Source organism: Eulemur rufifrons, chromosome 7, assembly GCF_041146395.1.
Source record: "Eulemur rufifrons isolate Redbay chromosome 7, OSU_ERuf_1, whole genome shotgun sequence".
Classification (NCBI taxonomy): Eukaryota; Metazoa; Chordata; class Mammalia; order Primates; family Lemuridae; genus Eulemur; species Eulemur rufifrons.
The window spans coordinates 215,926,888-215,945,659 of record NC_090989.1 but is presented as its reverse complement, the minus strand read 5'-3'; the positions used below and the strand labels follow the sequence as shown (position 1 = coordinate 215,945,659).

The 18,772-nt window shown below is 34.1% G+C and overlaps 1 protein-coding gene across 2 annotated transcripts in view; it reads left to right on the top strand.

Annotated features, from left to right (window-relative positions):
- The window catches only part of VPS13A (vacuolar protein sorting 13 homolog A), a 227,052-nt gene extending 211,730 nt beyond the window's left edge, over positions 1–15,322 (top strand). For both annotated transcript variants that reach the window (XM_069476374.1, XM_069476372.1), the window contains 4 exons: positions 6,671–6,756; positions 9,636–9,759; positions 11,191–11,265; positions 13,386–15,322. In XM_069476374.1, coding sequence (XP_069332475.1) covers positions 6,671–6,756; positions 9,636–9,759; positions 11,191–11,265; positions 13,386–13,436 — 336 coding nt within the window. In that variant the 3' untranslated portion in view covers positions 13,437–15,322. The remainder of the gene's footprint in view (positions 1–6,670; positions 6,757–9,635; positions 9,760–11,190; positions 11,266–13,385) is intronic.
- The last annotated feature ends 3,450 nt before the right edge of the window (positions 15,323–18,772 follow it).

Genomic DNA, 18,772 nt, shown 5'->3' with positions numbered 1-18,772 from the left:
GAAAAATGGTGCTGTGATAGATTTGCTTAATGTAGGGTTGTCACAAACCTTTAATTTCTTTTAAGAAGAAATGCGGTGTGTGTGAAGTGTAATAAAATAAAGAACAGTAAAGCGAGGTATGCCTGCAATTATTATAGTATAGTGCCTAATAAGAACTCGTTGTCATATTTTTATTATTCCAGATAAATACCAATTTATGCTCGTTCTTAGTCACCATTATATAAATTCAGTATTCCTCATTTGTCTCCTCTTTGCCAAGATAAAAGCACCTTATTTTGTTTTTTCCTTTCAAGGTTAATAGAACAGTTAAAATACCTTGATAATTTTCACACACAAATTGATAAACAGTAGAAACAGTGACTTGGACTGCTCTGAAGTATGTAGTATTTTTTTTAATATTACTGTTGTTTTCAGGTGTATATAGGATTATGAATCAATAAATGTTGATCAGTAGAGGTCCTGCTGGAATCGCTTTAGTGAGACTTTTGTAACTGTGCACCTACATTATTCCTGACACACCTGCTCTGGCTCTTCCAGAATATATTAGGTAGGTTAATTGATGGTCTGCTGCTGTCAGTACACATAACTATTTCATGAGCATAATTTGTCCTTTCTCTAGGCTGTTTTGGTTATACCAGTTGATGACAATTCACATTGCTTAAGAGTTTCTTTCACTTGATTTTATGCCAAAGATGCTTAGCCTTCCTGCCCCAAGCTGTCAGCATAGCCTATACCTATTCTTTGGCTAACAATCAAGATAGCTTATTAGCATGGGAGGAAAGAAAGGTCTGAGGGATAAAATAAGTTCTAATTCCTCTTTAGATTTGATGACACAGCCAATGAGATTTGATTTTTATTGAAACCAACTTGCCTTACAAGATAAGCTACATGTCGCTTCGTTACTCTTGATTACATTTATTCTATTATGAAATCATTGAGTTTTTTTGTTTTTTTTTTTTTGAGACAGAGTCTCACTTTGTTGCCCGGGCTAGAGTGAGTGCCGTGGCGTCAGCCTAGCTCACAGCAACCTCAAACTCCTGGGCTTAAGCGATCCTCCTGCCTCAGCCTCCCGAGTGGCTGGGACTACAGACATGCACCACCATGCCCGGCTAATTTTTTTTCTATATATTTTTAGTTGGCCATATAATTTCTTTCTATTTTTAGTAGAGACGGGGGTCTCGCTCTTGCTCAGGCTGGTCTCGAACTCCTGACCTCGAGCGATCCACCCGCCTCGGCCTCCCAGAGTGCTAGGATTACAGGCGTGAGCCACCGCGCCCGGCCTAAAATCATTGAGTTTTGAGCTAATAAATTTCTACTATATTTGATCATGAAGCTAGGTTAAATATCTTTTTCCTGCCTATGTTGTGCAAGTCTGGGATTTGGAATGAATTAATAAAACATGCTTTATTCCTAAACCTTAATCAGATAACTCTTAGGGAAAGTTATACTTATCAACAAAGCTTTTCTCTAAAGATTGTTTTGAACAAGTTGTTTATTCTTATGTAATGGAAAAATTACAGCATTTGCCATTTTAACAATTAACCCCCTGAATTTTGTTGATTTTGAAAATAAGCTTAAATTTTGAATAACATCTATTTACAAACCTTTCTTCTTTCCCTGTCATCTCCTGACTATTCAAATCAGCCAATCTATAACCATTTGTTACCTAGTAGATTTTCTTGCTTGATAGCATTTGCTCTTTATGTTTCACCTAGATAAATTTAATATTTTTAAATCCCCCACTTTTACTGTCTTTAAACAAATCTCATTCATATTTCTGTGAAACACTTGTTTTTCAAGAGTCAGATATTGAGTTTACATTTTGTTTTTGTGTTTTGCTGAACTACATGTTCTTACCCTTTACCCAATTTTCTTAAATATATTTCGCTTAAATGATTAGCACTTTATATTGGTTGGGACTTCAAGCCTTCCATGTTAGTGATTTATCTTTTTATAATTTGCTTTTTTTTTTTTCAGAAGTATTTTTGTTCTCTACAAAAGAGAGAACTCTGCTACTTTATAACATTTAGATGATTGGAGAGTGTTAGAAATGTTTTCTGTGTTATTATGGTTTTTAGCTTACGTTCTTATTGGGACCTACCTGACAGGAAGTAAGGATATTAGTAGAGGGTAACTCTGATACTACTGTCCTTCAAGTTCCTGCTTTTTGTTTGTTTGTTTCTGAATATATGATTAATTTGGTTTGGATTTATTTACATCTAATAAAATACAGTTTACATACTCATCTTTCTAAACGCAAAGGGAACCTGTTTACCAATAACCATACATTTTAACTGTTGCCTTCAGATTCTAACAATTATATATAATGAATACAGTTTCTTCTGCGTTTCTGTTTATTTCTTTTAGAATGTTCTTAAACTGTGATAGGTAATTCATATATACGATTGATGAATAAGGCAAAAAATGTTTTTCCTTTAACCACTAAAGCTAACATGTCTAAAGTATTGACTATAGTTAATTCCTTGATATTTCAGACAAATCTTTATCTTTCTATGTATGCCCTACATGATAATTCCTAATTCTGATTTTGTTAATTCTTCATTTGTTTTAAAGAGTATCACAAATTATTTTAGTAGAACCATTCATACCTAGCATCTGTTTGGGATGAAGGAAAGACAGAATATTGACACTAAACTCTTTGGACACTGTTGACCTAAAAAAATTTCAGCCAACATAAGCTGCCTTAACAGCCTGCCTCAGCAACTGCCAGCATCCAGGGATGTCAAAGACATATTCGAGGTACCATGGGGAAAGTGTGACTGATACCATAAGAGGAAACATGGTTTAGTGAAAAGTACTGGAATTAGAAGTGAAGAAACCAGTTTTCTGAGCCTGGTTTTGCAACTAACCCCAAGCAAGTAACTAATGACACAAGATTGTTGTGAATATTTAGATGAATTAATTAGATACCTACCTGATCCTCCGTTTCTTCATGGGTAAAAGGAAGAGATTGGTTTGAACAAACAATAACATTTTTTTCAGCTCTAAAATTCTAGGGGGTTTTCCTAAAATATATAACGTATTTGTAAAGTGAAATAATTAGACAAAAAATTGCAACTAAAGCATGATGTTTGTAGACTCTCTAAAACGTTATAGAAAATGATATTGGCAGATTAAGCTATCATGTCCTCTCATTCTTCTGTGGATTTAGTTTCAAAGTTTTGGATTCTGCTTATAATGTTTTTATTTCATATTTACATGTTTGTAATGAAGACTGGTCAGTAAGATTTTGCTGTGCAATGAGTTATCTTTGATGCTTATTCAAATATATTTACTCTAATAACAAAAGATACAGTTGATTATGTTCAAAGCAGACTGCTATGACCTCAACATTCATTCATCTTTCAGGTGTTGCATTTAAGGTTTTGGATAAACTCCAGAAAGCATTGTATGAATTTAACTTTTTAAATTTTGTTTTAGCTTTTGTGACAGTTGAAATTGGCTTAATTGCTTATATGCATAGGTTAGATTTAAGTTGGATCTGAAAAGTGGAAAGTGATGAGAGGTCGGCTCAACTGCAATGCCCAAACTTAATATTGAAATAGAAGCTGGATACTTGGAGTGAACCATAGCTTTTAAATTATTTGAAGGTTATGATCTATTAATGGCATATGTGGACTCTTGACTTCTATTAATAATGGTGTTCTTGAGGAAGTCAGCGTTTGTATTCTTGATTTTAAAACTTAGCCATTTTGAACAGAGGAAAGACTTTGTAAGCCAGTTTCTTTTCAGATATCAAAAAACTGAAACAGAATAAAAGAATATAAAGTTAAAAGTAAAAGCTTTGCTTACACATCCACCATTACCCTTCAAAAACCTAGAGATCAATGCTGTTAACAGTTTGATGTGTACCCTTCCAGAAATTTCTTATGCACATATTAATATATGTGTTTCTGCTTTTTTTCCCTATAGATTCTGCTCAGTAATATAATTTATTTTTACTTAATATATATTATACATCTCTCTCTGTCACTACACATAGATCTGCTTTTTTTCTTTATTATGACTTTATAATGTCCCATTATATGGCTATACCACAATTTATTTAATTAGTCCCCTATTAATGAATATTTAGATTTTGTACTTTTAACACAGTATTGCTGTGAAGGTTCTTATATGTATATCTTGGCATACGTTTGCATAAGATAAATTTTAGCAGTGGAATTGCTGAATCAAAGGATATGGTTAATTGATTTGCATTTTCTGGATTTTGAGTCAAGTTGAACATTTTCTTATGTTTATCGGTTAGATACTGTTTTTTTGCTAAACTACCTGTTCACATTGTTTACATATTTTTCTACTGGTTTGTTCATTTTTCTCCTGTTTATTTATTCAAATTGCTAGAATTTTATGTATTATGAAATTAGCTCTATATCTCTGTATGGACAAATATTTTCCCAGTTTATCCTTTGACTGTGTATTGTTTTGCTTTATTTCTGTTCACTTGCTTATTCTGCCATTCATTAGTGTTTAATTTCTATGTACTTACAGATGTTTTTATGCTATATTTTACGGACTTTGTTAAATTTTAGCCTTTTTCACTTCAAGATTATTAAGATGCTAGCTTTTCTAGTACTTTCATAGTCATTTTATATATTTAAATCATTGATCTATGTAGAAATAATTTGGTGTAGAGAAGTAAGGATCCAGCTTTAGCCAGCAAGTTGTCTAAAAATACCATTTATTTGATAATGTATGCATTCACCTACTAATTTGAAATGTTATCTTGATTTCATAATTGCCTACGTTTGTATATATAGGATTTTATAAAATCCTATGTGCATATATATTGGTCAGTTTCTGTAATCTGTATTCTTTACTTTGATATGTCTATATATACTTTCACCAGCACCAAACTGTTTCACAACTGTAACTTTATAAATTGTATTAATGTCTCCTAGGTGTAGTTCTTCTCATTCTCCTTTCATAACTTACTGGATATTATCACGTTTTTCCCTATATAAATTTGAGTATAATTTTGGCAAATCTCTTCTAACCCCCCAACCCTTCCTCCAAAAACCACCATCTTAGGGTCACATGGGGAGAGAGAGAGGGAGAGAGAAAAAAACTGGGCGGTGAATAACATCTTTATTATAATGAATTTTTACATCCAACAGTAAGAAATGGATTTCCATTTTTAAAATTTCTGTTATTCCCCTCAATAGAGTGGTATGGCCTTTATCACGTAAGATCTGCACACTGTTTGTTAAACTTATCTGTAAATATTTATCTTTTTTTACCTTTGTAAACAGGATTTTTTTTCTTCCATTTCCAAATTGATACTCAGTTTTGTATACTTAGGTTTTCCAGATACACTGCAAATGATTTCTACTCTTCCTCTCCAACATACAATGCTTCTTTCTCTTAATAATTTATATTTTCTTTTAAAACATGGTCCATTTCACCTTGGTTTTCAAATTCATTTGCATAATTTATAAATTATTTAATTCAGTAGTTTCTCCTTATCTGTGGTCACTTTTCATATTTCCAGTTACCATGGGCTGAAAATATTAAATGAAAAAGTCCAGAAATAAACATTCATATAACTTTTATTATATGGGTATAATTGTTCTATTTTATTATTAGTTATTGTTAATCTCTTAATGTACCTAATTTATAAATTAAATTTTATCATGTATGTATTTTTTTTACTTCTGTTACCAATAAAAATGAAGGCTATTCTATCAGACTTCCATACCAAGATTTTTATCAAAGTTACTTCTTAGCTTTCTTCTAAGCTAACTAATTTTAGTTTTTTGGTATAGCTTCATGGGATACAATTTCCTAAAACCTTTATATCTTTTTTTGGAATTTCTTAAAAGATTTCTCACATTTTGGCTAAATTCATAGCATGCCTCTTCTCAAGGGATCTTAGTCACAATTGCAATTCTTGCCTTTAAAAATAGTAGTCTAGCCTGCTATATATTTTAAATAGCCAAGCTAACTCATTCTCAGAGCAAATATTATTGAAAATAGAATTTAAAATATTTTATTTATATGGTTATGTTTACATTTTCTGGAGCAAAGAATTGTTAACAATATCATAGATAATGTTTCAACAATCTTGAAAATAAACTTAAAGATTGTTGCATAGGCTAAATAGGCCTTGGGGTCTCCTGTTTGTCCAGAAACTCTCTGTTCCTTATTTTTGAGTGAGTTGTGAGATTAACAAAGAAAAGCATGTTTGTAAGGCAGATAGGGAATTTCCAGGAAGGAGGCAAGGCAGGGGCTAATATTAATAGTAATTTATCTGATATATATGTTTAAATAAGTGTTGGTGTTTACATGTTTTTGTACAGATGTGATCATATACTAATATATTTTACAAGATAAAATGACTGTGATAGTTTAATACCTCATTAGATTAAGTTTACAATTTGTAAGATAACATTATCTTCTAAAAATCTAGCATTAAAGATTGGTATTGCTGAATTGAATAATACTGAATAAAATAGTACAAGTAGATGCTTTTAAAAGGAAATAGCAGTGATTTTGTGAGTAATTAAATCATTTTTCTGATATATGTATATCTGCTGTATGTTAATGATTTATCCCCATTAAGAAATGTTTTTTAGAGGATCATAAGGCATTACTTGCATTAAAGTAGTAATTTTATCGGTTTTCTCACAGTCTCTCACTTTCTTTTTAGGTCATGGAAAATGGAAGATTTGCAAAATACAAATATTTTACCCATGTCATGATCAATAAAACAGATATGTTAATGATAACCAGACGGTAACTTGATTTCTTTCTCTAATGTAATTTGGTAAAGGGGTTAACTGACAGCCACTCATTAGGTGAAGAAGTTGTTATTCACCTTTTGTTTCAGATAGACACACTGATTCCTGCTAACTCAGGTCCTCTTGCTCTACGAGCCTGGCTCCTAAAACATTGCATAAATTCATGTTTAGTTTTTTGCCTGCATACTCATGAACACATAGTCATGTACAAACATAATTATAAATTAAATATTTTAGTATTTGTTATAACCAATTCAAATGGATGCAGAAATTCCATAAAGCTGTCCTCTCAAAGGTAAGCATCCTCCTATCTGAAAAAGTATACAATTTTAGATTACCCCAGAAGTCAACAGTCCTCTGGTGGTATCTATTCATTAGAATATGTATAGATTGACTACATAAATGGATATACCAGCAGAAACAGATGTAATTTTATGTGGATACTCGCAGCTACAGTGACATCTCCAGGTAGACCTGTAGATAGTAGGGAGGTATATGCAAAAATACACAGTGGAGGCCAGGCCCCGTTGCTCATGCCTGTAATCCCAGTACCTTGGGAGGCCGAGGTGGGAGGATCAGTTGAGGCCAGAAGTTTGAGGTTATAGTGAACTATGATCCTGTCACTATACTCCAGCCTGGGTGACAGAGCAAGACCCTGTCTCTTGAAGAAAAAAAAAAGCAAGAAAAAAATACACAGTTGTATAGCCTTAGAGGAGCAGGTGTGCAGGAGTCATTGTTAAACTGGGGAGGAATGAGCAACTACAGTATTAAGACTGGGATTTCTAGGTGGTAGAGAGTGAAAATGTGGCTAAGGGGAGGAGTTATGGCTAAATAGAAAGGAGGAATGTTCAATAAATCTATATGGTTTTGTTTACTGTTGAAAGGTAAAATTATATAAGCATCTTGTTCAAGTTGATTACTATACTTAGCAGTTATTTTTAATGTTTTTAATCCTAATAATTTCAGAGTCTAAAATTTACAGCCCTGTCTTAGTTTTCTTAGTTAAAAAGTAATACCACATGGAAAACTCACACAGTATTAGAAGTTATACCTGTAAAAATAACTTTCCATCCCAGATACCAGTCCCTCTGTTCCCCTTTCCAGAGGCAGCCACTTTTACTTCTTTCCTTTGTATTCTTCTTGACATATTCTGTGCCTATACAGATGTACACACATATGTACTTTAGTGCAGTTGAAAGTCTGTTATACACACCATATGTACTTAGTTTTAATTTTTTACTTGAGATGTATATTTTTGAGGTTTATTCCATATCAGCATATGGAAATCTTTCTGAATTTATAAATTCCTGCCTAATATATATTTAGAAGTATGTATCATAATTTACATTTAACTTGTTTCTAGACTTTTGTAATTACAGATATTGCCTCAGCAGTCATTTTTGTTCCTACAGATTTTCAATCATGTATTGAGTAACTCTTCCTTCATTGATTGACTAAAGGAAAAGTGACTCATCAGAGTTAAACAAGAGCCAATTATATAGTTTGTTTCCAAATCTTGCAACATTTTTAAAATTACTTTCTCCACATAATAGACCTCTTTAAATGAGACCACAGTACATTGACAGAATAAGGGAAGTAAGTTAGTTGTAGTTGATTAAAACGTGATATTTACACTTAGGATTTCCTTTTCTTTCTAAGTTTTGGGTTTGAAGATAAAGGATCTTTGAATCAGGAGGAGTTCTAGGTACCTGCTACATTGGCCTGTCTTTGCTTTTTCACATGGTTGGAGATATACAGGAGCACCGCTAGGTTTGTTCCATCAGGCCCTATAATTTAGGATCAGAGAAAGAGAGAAACAGGGACAGAAGATTGAGGTGAGAGGTATAAGTCCTGATTACCTTTCTCCTTTTCTATCCCATCCAGGAGCCAGATGTTTCTTTAACTCAGTCTCTTAATTTGAAGTATAAAAGGTCTGTCCAGAAAGTATCCAGCCATTGTTAATACGATTTTTCATGTTACGTGGCTGGATGCTTTCCGACAGACCTCGTATGTTACTTAAACCTTTGGTTGCACCTACAGTTGATGTTTATACCAGAAAGAAAAATTGGGAAGGAAGGCCTTTGAAGGAAGGATTAAATAGAATTATTATAGACGGAATGTATTTTCATTTCTTGATTTCTTTCCTCAAAGTAGGAAAACAAGAAATGACTTAAAAATCTAAGATGATGCTTTTTGAAATTTTCCTTTACAATTGACAATAATGGGACTTGATTTTACCCATAAAAAACACAAGGTTCTCAGAATGTTGGTTCTGTTCAACATGGTTAGAAAAAGCCTCTTACTGATACAGGTTGGAAAATATATTACATGGAGCCTTAGTAATAAAAAGCATTTATTCTAAAGCATTAATTACATGAAGGTTCCTTCAAATATTGGCTGATTGGTTCTTATTTCTTATGAAGTGCCTTATATATTGAACTTTATATGTGCTTCAGTGTTTCTAACATACGTTGTACTACAAATTTCCCACTAAGCATTACTTTACCTGCATCCCCCAAGTTTTATGTTGTATTTTCATTCTCATTCTGTTTGAATGTTTTCTAATTTCCTTTGAGTTTCTTTGACCCATGGATTATCTGAAGTATGTTAATTTCCAAGCATTTGGAAATACTCTTGTTATCTTTCTATTATTGGTTTCTAGTTTAGTTCCATTATGATTTGAGAACATACTTTGTGTGGTTTTAGTTCTTTTAAATTCATTAAGGTTTTTGATGACCCAGAATATAGTCTGTCATGGTGAATGTTCCATATGCACTTAAAGAGAATGTGTGTCCTGCTGTTATTGGATATAAGTGCCTCAATTTTAAAGCGGATTCTTTCTCTTTTTCCTTTTTTTTTTCCTTCTTTTTGCAGTGGTGTATTGTTTGTAACAAAGGGAACATTTGGACAGCTTACATGTGAGTGGCAGTATAGTTTTGACGAATTTACCAAGGAGCCATTCATTGTTGATGGGAGAAGATTACGCATTGAAGCAAAGGTATGTTGAATAGATATTTTTGAAAATTTAGCACTGAAAATAACTTTGAAATAATCCTACTAACTTTTTAATGTTTCTGCCTCTTTTATAGATGTTGCTTTGTCTTGGTATGGTTTTCCTTTGCATCTGCTGTCTTACTCAGGCTTAAAGAAAAGAAAACTAGGACAAGAAAAAATGTGCTATATTCTGTGCTATTACATTGACAATAGCATTCCTGGGCCCTCATTTTGTATTCAGTTATAGAACTCCACCTTCCCACATATGAAATAATGGATAGTGGCTGTTAGCCTGTGCTGTAGCCCATACTGCTTTCCTGGCTTTTTTTGTATCTTTTTCCCTTTCTAAGTATTACATTTTCTCTTATCTCCTTGATTTCTTCCCCTTCCACCTTTTCTTAAGACCTTATAACAGTAATCAGCCTGTTTGGGTTTTGTTTGTTCATTTGTTTTTTGTTTTTGGAGACAGGGTCTTGCTCTGCTGTTGCCCAGGCTAGAGTACATGCAAAACAGATATGTTAATGATATCATCATCATAGCTCACTGCAACCTCAGATTCCTGGGGTCAGGTGATCCTCCTGCCTTGGCCTCCCAAAGTGCAAGAATTACAGGCATGACCCAGGCCCGTTTTATTTTTAATAGAAGAATCTGATTTCTCTTGAAATCTATATTTTCATGGCTATTTGAATTATAGGAATTGTTAGACTAGGAAAACCTCCATGTTGTTTCTTCTATGACCTTATGCGTAGTTACAGAGGTAAACACCATCCTTGTCCTCAATACTTTTAATTCTTTGTATTTGTCCCTCAAATGCTTAATATCTGCTTAGACAGTTCTCTCCGCTACAAATACTAAACATAATACCCAAAGAGTATAAACAGTAGAGGAAAATCATCTAGGATCTAGGACCCATCCTGATTTCTTTGATTCCAAACTACATTCTTATAGCATGACTGGTTTAAAATGTCAGAAGTACACACATGTATACATACACACATCCCCATATAACACATGTGTGTATGTATATATGCATACACACACACACGTGTGTATATTATTTTTGACCTTGACTCAGTCATGATTCCATGGCCACATATCAAGAACTGTCTGAGAAATTATTTGGAGAGGAACAGCAGTGGAACTACTCCCTGACTTACCTCCTTCCCATCCTTTACATCAACCTTCTATGGCTTTATAAACTGAAATCTCACCTTAAGCTTTTTAACTTAGGTTTGGTAGTGATGATCGTGTGTTAGAATGTAGTCTTCCTTTCCATTTGTTTTGATTCTTCTCAGTTCCTCATTCATGACTTTTTAGGTGTGGGATTTGTGTAAGATGGCACTTTAAGCATAGACTAATAAAGCTTTATGGCATTTTTTATTATATTTCTACAACTGGATTTTCTTTTTAATAAATTTACTTATTCTATCTATAGGAACGGGTGAAGTCTGTGTTCCATGCCAGAGAGTTTGGAAAAATAATTAACTTCAGGACCCCAGAGGACGCTAGGGTAAATATAATGAATCTTTTATTTAAACGGATAGGAGCTACTCACTTCAAAGCCACGTAAATGTTCCATTTCTTAGGGAAATTTAAAAAAAAAAAAAAAAAAGCCAAGTAAATGGACTATTTTTTAAAGGTAGATAAGTGGGGGTTTTTTGAAATTTTGTTTTTGTATTTTGACAGTTTTTATTATATGTAACTAGATAATATTTCCCCCAAACTTTTTTCACTAGATTCAATTCAGCATGCCTACTTGCTTTTCAAACCAAATTGCTCCATCTTATTTTAAATCCTAACTGCAGTACTTTGTTTAAAAAAAAAAAAAGGGTGACAAATTATTACATTTCAGTGTTAAATCTATCAGCTCCAGCAGGGAAAGTATAGTCCCACATTGTTGAGTTCTGTACTGCATAGCTACAGTGATTAAAAAAAAAAAAAAAAAAGTTTCCGTAGCATGGTACAAGCCAAAGGGAGCCAGGCCTATAGTCAGAAAATCTGAGTTTGAATGTCAATTCTGTTCTTTCTTGACTGTAGAATCTTGAGGGAAATCAGTTAACCTCAGTTTCCTCAAAATGGGAATGGTATGAACTGAAAAGCACTGTATGTATGTTAGGGAGTATGGCAGTTACAAGAATGTACACTGTCAAGAACATGAAGACTGTGGAACTGGTTATGATCTCATTGATCATAACTAAGATGCTTTCCCGGGACACTGAGTAGCATTCACCATGTTGTGCAACTTAGAGCACAGGGCTCATACCACTCCATGGTCCTGTCTCTGTATGACTATTTACCAGTTTACTTATCACATCTGGACCCAAACTAGGGGCCTTTCCTACCCCTACCCCACACACATGCCTTGGACCAGTTCCATGTGTTATGCAATTTTCTGTCTATACATTGTGATGTAAGGCAACACTGGCATACTGACAGTAGAAAACAGAAAAGAGGGGGCAGGTTACAATGAGGAATAAATTAACTAGAGCCTTAATATGCATGTCACCTGGAACAGGAAGACAGTGGAGCATGGTAATAGCAAGACTTTTAGGCTGCCTTCTTTCATGTCATTGAAGGACATTACCACATATTTCAGTTTCTCTGTAGTAAATTTTCCGCTTAATCCCTGTTACCATGTGACTTTATCCCAGAGAGGTGGTTTTTAATAGTCCTGCTGTACCAGAAATATCCAGAGAAGGCTACTGAACTCAGTTCCCTTTCTCTCCTTATCTTAGGGCTATTCTTATTAGGTTCTTCTTAGGTTAAAGAGGCACAAACATCTCTGCTAAATCTTTTTATACTGAAATAACCCCAGGATCACCCCCAAGTCTTTTATCTGTTATGCAGGCCCAATAATAACAGATGTTATTGGTAGAAAGGTTTGCATTACATTTATATTTTATTTTTGTAATTTCAAATTCTTTTAGAATAGAATATGTATTGTAAGAGCATATAAAATAGCATTTTGCTATGCTACTACCCACTGTAGAATTATATGCCTTCCTACTCAATCAGTAGAATCCTATATATCTGCAAGCCCCAACCCCCCGGGCCATAGGCCAGTACAGGTCCATAGCCTATTAGAAAACAGGCCGTTTATCACCTCCTGAGCTCCATACCACCTCTCTCCAACCTACAACACCCCACACTACCCACCCTCAGTCTGTGGAAAAATTGCCTTCCATGAAACCGGTCTCTGGTGCCAAAAAGGTTGGAGACTGCTGCTGTATATGGAATCATGGAGGTTTGTGATACAGAATTAACACAAGTTGGATGGAATTTTGCATAAATAATTTTTATACTGTGCTGGTTATTCAATCCAGCTGACAAAATTACCCTTTTTTCTCAGCAGGGTTCATTTCATTTTTCTTATTCTGAAGATAAACATCCAAGTCCAAAGACCTTAGAAAAACACTGTTCCTACTATTAAATCAAACCCAGTACCATTGTCCCTGAGCCATCTGGGCCATTTGAGTGAGTGATCTGTTCATAGGATAATTTTTATGTATTGGCTATTAGTATACACCTGACTAAAATTGGAAAGCCAACTTCTAGATTTCCATTCATTACATTTTATTTCATTGCCAGTTCATTGAAGTAAGCAAATGTTGGTTTATTTTCCCACAACAGTGGATCCTCACAAAGCTAGAAGAAGCAAGAGAACCTTCTCCGAGCCTCTGATGGAGAACACTGCCTGCAGACACACAGCCATAAATTATTACAGCTTCTAGACTGCACCTTCCAAAACCTGTTTGGGAAGTATATTACAGAAATAATTTCAAGTACCCGTTATTGTAGATGCTTTAAAAAAAATCAGAATCAGGTAAAACAGCTATGTGATTAAAATATTTCAGCTCTTCAGAGATCCATTTGGTTTAGTAACTTGAATAATGAATCTGTTTATAATTCTAATTATTTTATAAAAGAAGAAGCATTTCTTTTATGAATCTCAAATATTTGTTCCAAGTTATTTTCTGCGATGGTGGAGAGGTTGCCCATAGTTAGTCTCTACATAGAACCAACTTTAATGTTCTTAATTTCCGTTTTAAACTTCTGTCATGCTTTCTTCAAACTCCCTGACTGATGGGTAAATGATCAAATCAAACATTGCCTCAGGGGACTGAAGAGAACTTTGGTGGTGGTTTCTTCAGAATCATGAAGTTCTTTTTACAGATAAATACTTTGGTCTTACTTTCCTTATTTTTTAAATAAAGGATAGGTTTGAATTATACTTAAAATGCATAGCATGATTATGAAAAACAATCTTTTTATATAATGTTTAACATAGATTGAATAATACTTCTTCAAGCCTTGCCTTAAGAAAGCTTGAAGAAATGAGTTACCACACCCCAAAAGGGAAAGTCTCTCTCAGAACTTCAGAGCCTATGAGATACTTCCTCAAGAGATACTTCCTCAAGCCAACTCCATGAGCTCTACTTAGTTTACCCAGGTCATGTTTTTAATAGACTGCTGATTTCAAAGGAAAATTTCTAATGCCTTAACAATACCTACTTTCTAATCACTGGTAACATGAAATAAACTCCTGACATCTTAGACATAGTAGTTATACTTCAGAATAGTCTGCCTCTCATAAGTAAATGTATGTACCCTAAAATGGAACCCAGTAATTGGTCCTGTTAACAATAGATTGAGACTTTCTGGTTTGTTTTCTCTACAGTGAAAGTGAAAATCACTCCTTTTAATGTACAGCTCATCAGACCAAAAATCATGGGCTGCACATTAGTAAAAATAAAGACATGAGATTTTCTTTCTTGGTTTTTGTCCAAGATCTTTGCACTTTAATATTAATGGACTGTTTCACGTGAAAGGAAATGAATATATGATTGTGAACTATAAACGGAATGATACAATGTCTTAGTTATTGAGTAATAGAGTATTTGATGCATGTTTTATGTGCTGCCAAATTATTATAAACTGTTTTTGGAATTGAAAACTCTGTATAGTCAATGGTCGTGAGATTCTCAGGCTCCTCAAACCCTTGCTTTGTTGTAAAAGCTAAAATAAACAGCATGCCAGACTGTAATTGTATTTCCTGATGACCAGATACTTCTCCTAAATACTATTGATTTCTCTCTGATTACTAAAATACATTGTTTATTATCAGTAGTTTCCCCAGAATGCTTTTTTCTTTGCTAAACACAAATTGAATCAAAAGATGACAAATTTCAAACTACATGAAACTGTGTGTCCCCATGATGATCTTTGTTCAAAGTAATGTATATATTTTCTCTATTGCTGAGCTCCTCCAATTTTCCGTACATCAGAATTAAACCTAAGAGTAGGAGTAGTCAGAAGGCTTGCATCAGATTGTCCTCATCCAAAATGTTGCTTTACTGGAGTTCCATTCAGTGCCATTAGTCAAATACTTCATTACGCACTTCAGTTTCATGGTTTCAGCATTCTCAGAAAACTTAACTCATGACTCCCTGGGTGTATCACAGTGAAGCAGAAAAGCCTAAAATAGTAAACATAAAAATTTTTTCAGTATCCTCTGGCAGCCAACAGGAGTAGGTCTTGTAACTAGTTCACATATAAAGCCAATGTGCCTGTCCTTCCTGTTCCCTTACCATAAGAATCTAAAAATATCTCTTGTTATTCTTTCCCTACCAGCTAACTACCCATCACCTCCTCCATCTCTAGAGTAGAGAGACCTATAGTTTCACGAGCTGTAGTGTATTGTTTTAGAAGATTGTCTTCATCTAAACAAAAAAACTAAGAACATCAATAATAACGAGTCAGTCTTTTTAGCATCCCATTTTACAACTTACAGTTACATGTTTGATTCTATAGTCCTTTTTTCTTGAATGTTAGAGTCCAAAATCTTACTGTATTTGAAAATAATCTGCCCTGAATTACATATAATACATTTAATGGCTCTCTGGGAATTTTAAACTTGTCTTAGTTGTTTGGTAGTTGCTGTGGAATGAGGTGCTGAGTCTTGTGTCCTTTCTCTCTATGTATTATTTGCTAGCCATATTCCCAGGCCCTTAATTCCAGCGCAGCAATGTTCTAATCCATAATTGTGTGAGGACCAAGGCAAAATATCAGTTCCCTGCCGACTCTCCACCAGAAAACCATGATCATTAGAAATAGCAACTTTGATTTCTGGTACAAAAAGAAGCTTGTGATCTCTTCACGTTTATAAAATACTCTCTGAACCAAAGGGCACGTGCACTTCTCCAGTGTCTTCCCTTTTAGAGTATATAAATTTGCTGTTTGTTCCCTAGTGTTAAAAAGACTTTGGAAGTTTTCCTAGGGTCAGGTTGGTATAGCTGAGTTGTTTTCTGGTCCCTAAATAATCATTACCACCTGTAGGCAGTCCTTCCCTGCCCCTCTCTCCTCCATAATCCTAATCCATTTGGAGGCAACTATCCTGTGACCTCCAAGTAAATAAAAAATTGTCTTAAATTTACATGATTTTTCATATCTCTCATTTTTTCTGATGGTAATAGCAGTAAGATCTCAGTGAATCTTACTAAGAGGTGAGCTAGATGCACCTAGCTCACCTAGCTCATCTCTTAGAAACATCACACAAAGTAGTATCCTATGCCTGTTTGGTAAAATAATAAAAATAAAAAGAGATGCTACTCAGTGCTGCATTTTCTGCACCTTGGTACTTTTCAGTTATCAGTTACCAGTATGAGTTGATACTTCAGACTGTGCCAAATGCCCACTTGCATAGGCCTCTACACTGAAAAGATTAGGACAACGTACTTGGTTAGTTTGTCTGTAGGAGCTAGAGGTGTGTGCCACCTACAGGTGGAAGTCGCTGTCTGGCACTGGATGTTTTCATGATCCATTCAACACAGGTCAGAGAAATCGGTTTGGATTCCAGGGCCATTGCTTTTACCTTTTGTCAGTATCGACCAAAATCCTCAAGGACAGTGTTTTTCAAACTGTAGGTCATAAAATCAATATAACAGCTCAAGACCAGTATAGTTTAAAAGTGGAATAGAAAGAAAATGAAGGAGTAATAGAGCATGTAAAGAGGTTAAGTATTGTCTCCTGAAATATTGTTTCAGTTAAATAAATAATCTATATACTGTGTATACTGGTAGAAACATATAGTGTAGTATAAGTAGAATAGGTAGAATATATAGTGTTTTCTACTGTGAAATGCAGTATTTAAAAAAAAGAAAAAGCTTTAAAGACTGCGATAGGAGACATGGGCCATCCAGCGATTATCAGAACAATCTGGACAGTGTGGAGCTTGACCTCAGATAAGGAGCAGCAGATCCTCGAGAAGTCTTCAGGTTATAAGCACTTTTTCTTTAGTGTTAGAAGATAGGATCGCTCTTGTTTTGGTTTATAAAATGTTTTCCTTTCTTGCTGTTTATCAGATATCCTCAGATGATTCAGTGGAACCAGAAAAAGCATAGAAAAGTTAGATCTACAAACAGAACCCCAAAAAGGCTGCCTGGTATCATTTACCTAGAGGTATTTCAACCTCTTTACCACTAAGCATTTTACTAGAATTGGGGACAGAAGTTTTCATTTTGAGGAAGTTGAATTTGCTCCATCTGCCTTGTGGCTGATTCACCACATAGGTGGCAAAGGCCTTTAAAAATGTGGGGCTAATATATAGGGCACATTCTTACAGGGCCACAATACTCATTTGCTGGGGGGTGCTATATAAATGTCAGTGCATTTTAAGTAAAGATAATGGATTTCCTCATTTCTTTAAGATCCAAGTAGAAAATGTTGATAACCTATATTCCATATGTAGGACTCAATATAAAATTTATTCAATCTGATTTTCTTTGGTGCTATTCAGTGTCACATACAGTTCTTTTACTCTAAAAGGAAACCCATTCACTCTCCTTCTAATCCTTTGAATTATACTTTTGAAGTTATTCCTTATTGTTAATGCCAGCCTAATCAAGCTAGGAGTAGCCAGTTAAAAATTTCATGATTCTTGTAATCTGTATTTTCAATTGTTGGCCAATATGGCTATTTGTACACACTTTCTTTCCAGCTTTTCTTTCTGTCACAACGGATCTAAAGTAGCATTTGTTTCAGGGCTTTCTGAAAAGCAAGGCCAGCACATATGCAAAGATGCTGAATCCTACTCTATTACAAACCTCATTCGTGTTTCTTTAATTGAAAACTTTTTCTACTTTATTTCCTTTTTTGTAAAATAAATTGTTCTGTGTCATTTAAAAAAATATTTTTCTTTAGAATTATGGATTAGTTCTACTTTTTTAAAAGCATTATGGCATTTTCAAAAAAATGACAATTTTGATTACCCAAAGAACTACGTGAGAAATGTATCTTCAAATTTTATAGGTTGATAGGGTGCATTTTTAAAGTTTTTATTACTTTATACATATACAAATTAATTTGTATTATAGTTGAACACCTGCTATGATAGATATCAAACTACTATGATAGAAAATCCCTGTCACTGAACCATTCATTTAGTGTTACTCTGATACCTTAATAATGTGTTCCTTCTAGTGAAGTCCTTGTAACAAGACACCTATGAGATTGGTATAATGAAATTTCTAATAATCAGAAGTTTACTTAAAGTAGAACATGCTGGAAAACCCCAGCGTGTCCGTTAGGCCATCATGCTTCCAGTGTTGAGCTGGTTACCCAAAGTTCTCAATTCTTGAACTGAAAAACATTCAAGTAAAAATGTGGCATAGATTGATTGCATTGAAATATTCTCAAAATCAATGATTTTATACTCACACAAACTATTAGAAATTGTATCTGGGACTTGTTACAAGGTCAGATTGTTAAGACTTTTTAAAATGATCATCTCTGTATATGACTGTGTATTACATATAAAAATGAATTTTTCAGGAAAGGTGCACTTTAAAAATACTTTCTCTTGCTAATTTTTATATTGACCAAATAGTCTGTGCTTCTTTGGAATGCTTATTCTTTGGTGAAAATATGGTCATTGGTTATGAAAATTTTATAAATATTTCTGCATCGCTGCAGTATTTCCTTCACTTTTCTGTTCCTTATCTCTCTTTTATGTGGGCTCC